The sequence below is a fragment of the Otolemur garnettii genome, unplaced genomic scaffold, assembly GCF_000181295.1.
Source record: "Otolemur garnettii isolate 467f Iridium unplaced genomic scaffold, OtoGar3 scaffold00010, whole genome shotgun sequence".
NCBI lineage: Eukaryota > Metazoa > Chordata > Mammalia > Primates > Galagidae > Otolemur > Otolemur garnettii.
This window is the reverse complement of record NW_003852405.1, coordinates 1,751,946-1,753,526: the sequence shown is the minus strand read 5'-3', so window position 1 is coordinate 1,753,526 and position 1,581 is coordinate 1,751,946. Positions and strand designations below refer to the sequence as shown.

Below are 1,581 nucleotides of genomic sequence, written 5' to 3'. Positions count from 1 at the left end.
GGGGAGGGCACCCTGTATGGACTACTCTGACAGCCGGAGCCTGCAAGACCCTGCCAGAGACTGCCAGAGACCACGGGACTCCACAGCCAAGAAGCTCAATGAAGCCAGGAGGGAAGGAGAAAGCGGAAGAGCTTTGCTGTTTTAGAGTCTGACTTTCTCCAAAGTACACTGTCATGCCCTAACACCTAGCAGAGGTCTGGATGGCCGCGGAGCCTGGGAACAGCTGAGCCTGACCTGCGTCTTGGTCTGCTGGGCGCCCAGAATTTGCTCCCAGAACCCTGATACTTGGGATGAGCAAAGTACCTCCAAGAGGCGGCAGCTGATCCAACTCCTCCCAGCCCGTGATGTCCGGAGACAGGCCCCGCCTCTAGGGGGGCGGGTCCGGGAGGGCGAGACCGAAGTCAGGCCCCGCCTTGCGCTGCTACAAACTTCGGTGAAGTTGCAGTCCAGCTACGCTGAGGTTTGTCTGCTGAGTCCACGGCTTCCTGCACCATGCCGATGATACTGGGTTACTGGGACATCCGCGGGGTGAGCGAGGGTCCGCCTGGGAGGTGGTACCGGGGCACAGCGGCTGGGAAGAATGGAGCACCTGGGGTTCTGGGGATGGTGGCACTACAGGGTACTGGAACCGCTGCAGGTCCCTCTCACAAGGGCCTGCACGTGCCCGTACTGGACCGGTGCAGGGAGGTGTAGGGTGGGGGGTCACGTAGCGCAGGTGAAGTCACGAATCGGAGATCCTCCATCTCTGACCTGGGCCATCTCTCCCAGCTGGCTCACGCCACCCGCCTGCTCCTGGAATACACAGACTCCAGCTATGAGGAGAAGATTTACGTAATGGGGGACGGTATGGCAACCTCTAGTCCGGACCTCGGTCCGTCCAAGTGTGCTAAGTTGATATCAGGCAGCCCATGCCACGGCCACCTGTGGCTCCCTGTGCACCTGCTGGAGCTGCAGCCTGGCCTTCCCTAAAGCCCTTTGTTGGGACAGTCAGGTCTTCTGACAGGACACTGGGAGGGGATTGCTGGGCCCTGGTGTAGGTGGTTGGCTGGGTTGCCCCTTAGAATTTGTCCGTGGAAGCCTTAGTGGGATAGAGTGCAGAGCCTTTAGGAGCATTCTGCACCCCACCCCTCACCTTTGTAATGGGGAGGAAGTGGTTCAGATTCTAGATTCAGCTGTCTGAGGGGGTTTTGCCTCTGACTCCCTGGGAGGGTCCCCGGGAAGGAGGGTTGGACTCTGGGGAGGTTTGTTTTCACTCATGTTCTCCACCACAGCTCCTGACTATGACAGAAGCCAGTGGCTGAAGGAAAAATTCAAGCTGGGCCTGGATTTTCCCAATGTAGGTTCAGGGGAAGGGAGGGTTTGGGGGAAGGTGAAGGTGTCCCTATGTCCCCAGGTGAAACCGCGGTTTCAGACCAGGTGCGTTCTCCTCCATTACTGTCATCCCTGGTCACTACTCCGCCTTTCCATGATGACCTGTTTCCAGGTCACTCATCCCTTTGACAGTATTCTTACATAGGGCCTGCGGTGGGCAGGCACAGTGAGTGCCAGGTGTCACGCTGCCCTTGCTTAAGGGAAGGGATG

At 58.6% G+C, this 1,581-nt stretch overlaps 1 protein-coding gene across 1 annotated transcript in view; it reads left to right on the top strand.

Moving 5' to 3' along the window:
• Positions 1–398: 398 nt before the first annotated feature.
• Positions 399–1,581, top strand: part of LOC100960431 (glutathione S-transferase Mu 1-like) — a 5,778-nt gene continuing 4,595 nt past the window's right edge. Inside the window, exons 1-3 of the mRNA XM_012801692.2 lie at positions 399–528; positions 769–844; positions 1,272–1,336. Coding sequence (XP_012657146.1) covers positions 493–528; positions 769–844; positions 1,272–1,336 — 177 coding nt within the window. The 5' untranslated portion in view covers positions 399–492. The remainder of the gene's footprint in view (positions 529–768; positions 845–1,271; positions 1,337–1,581) is intronic.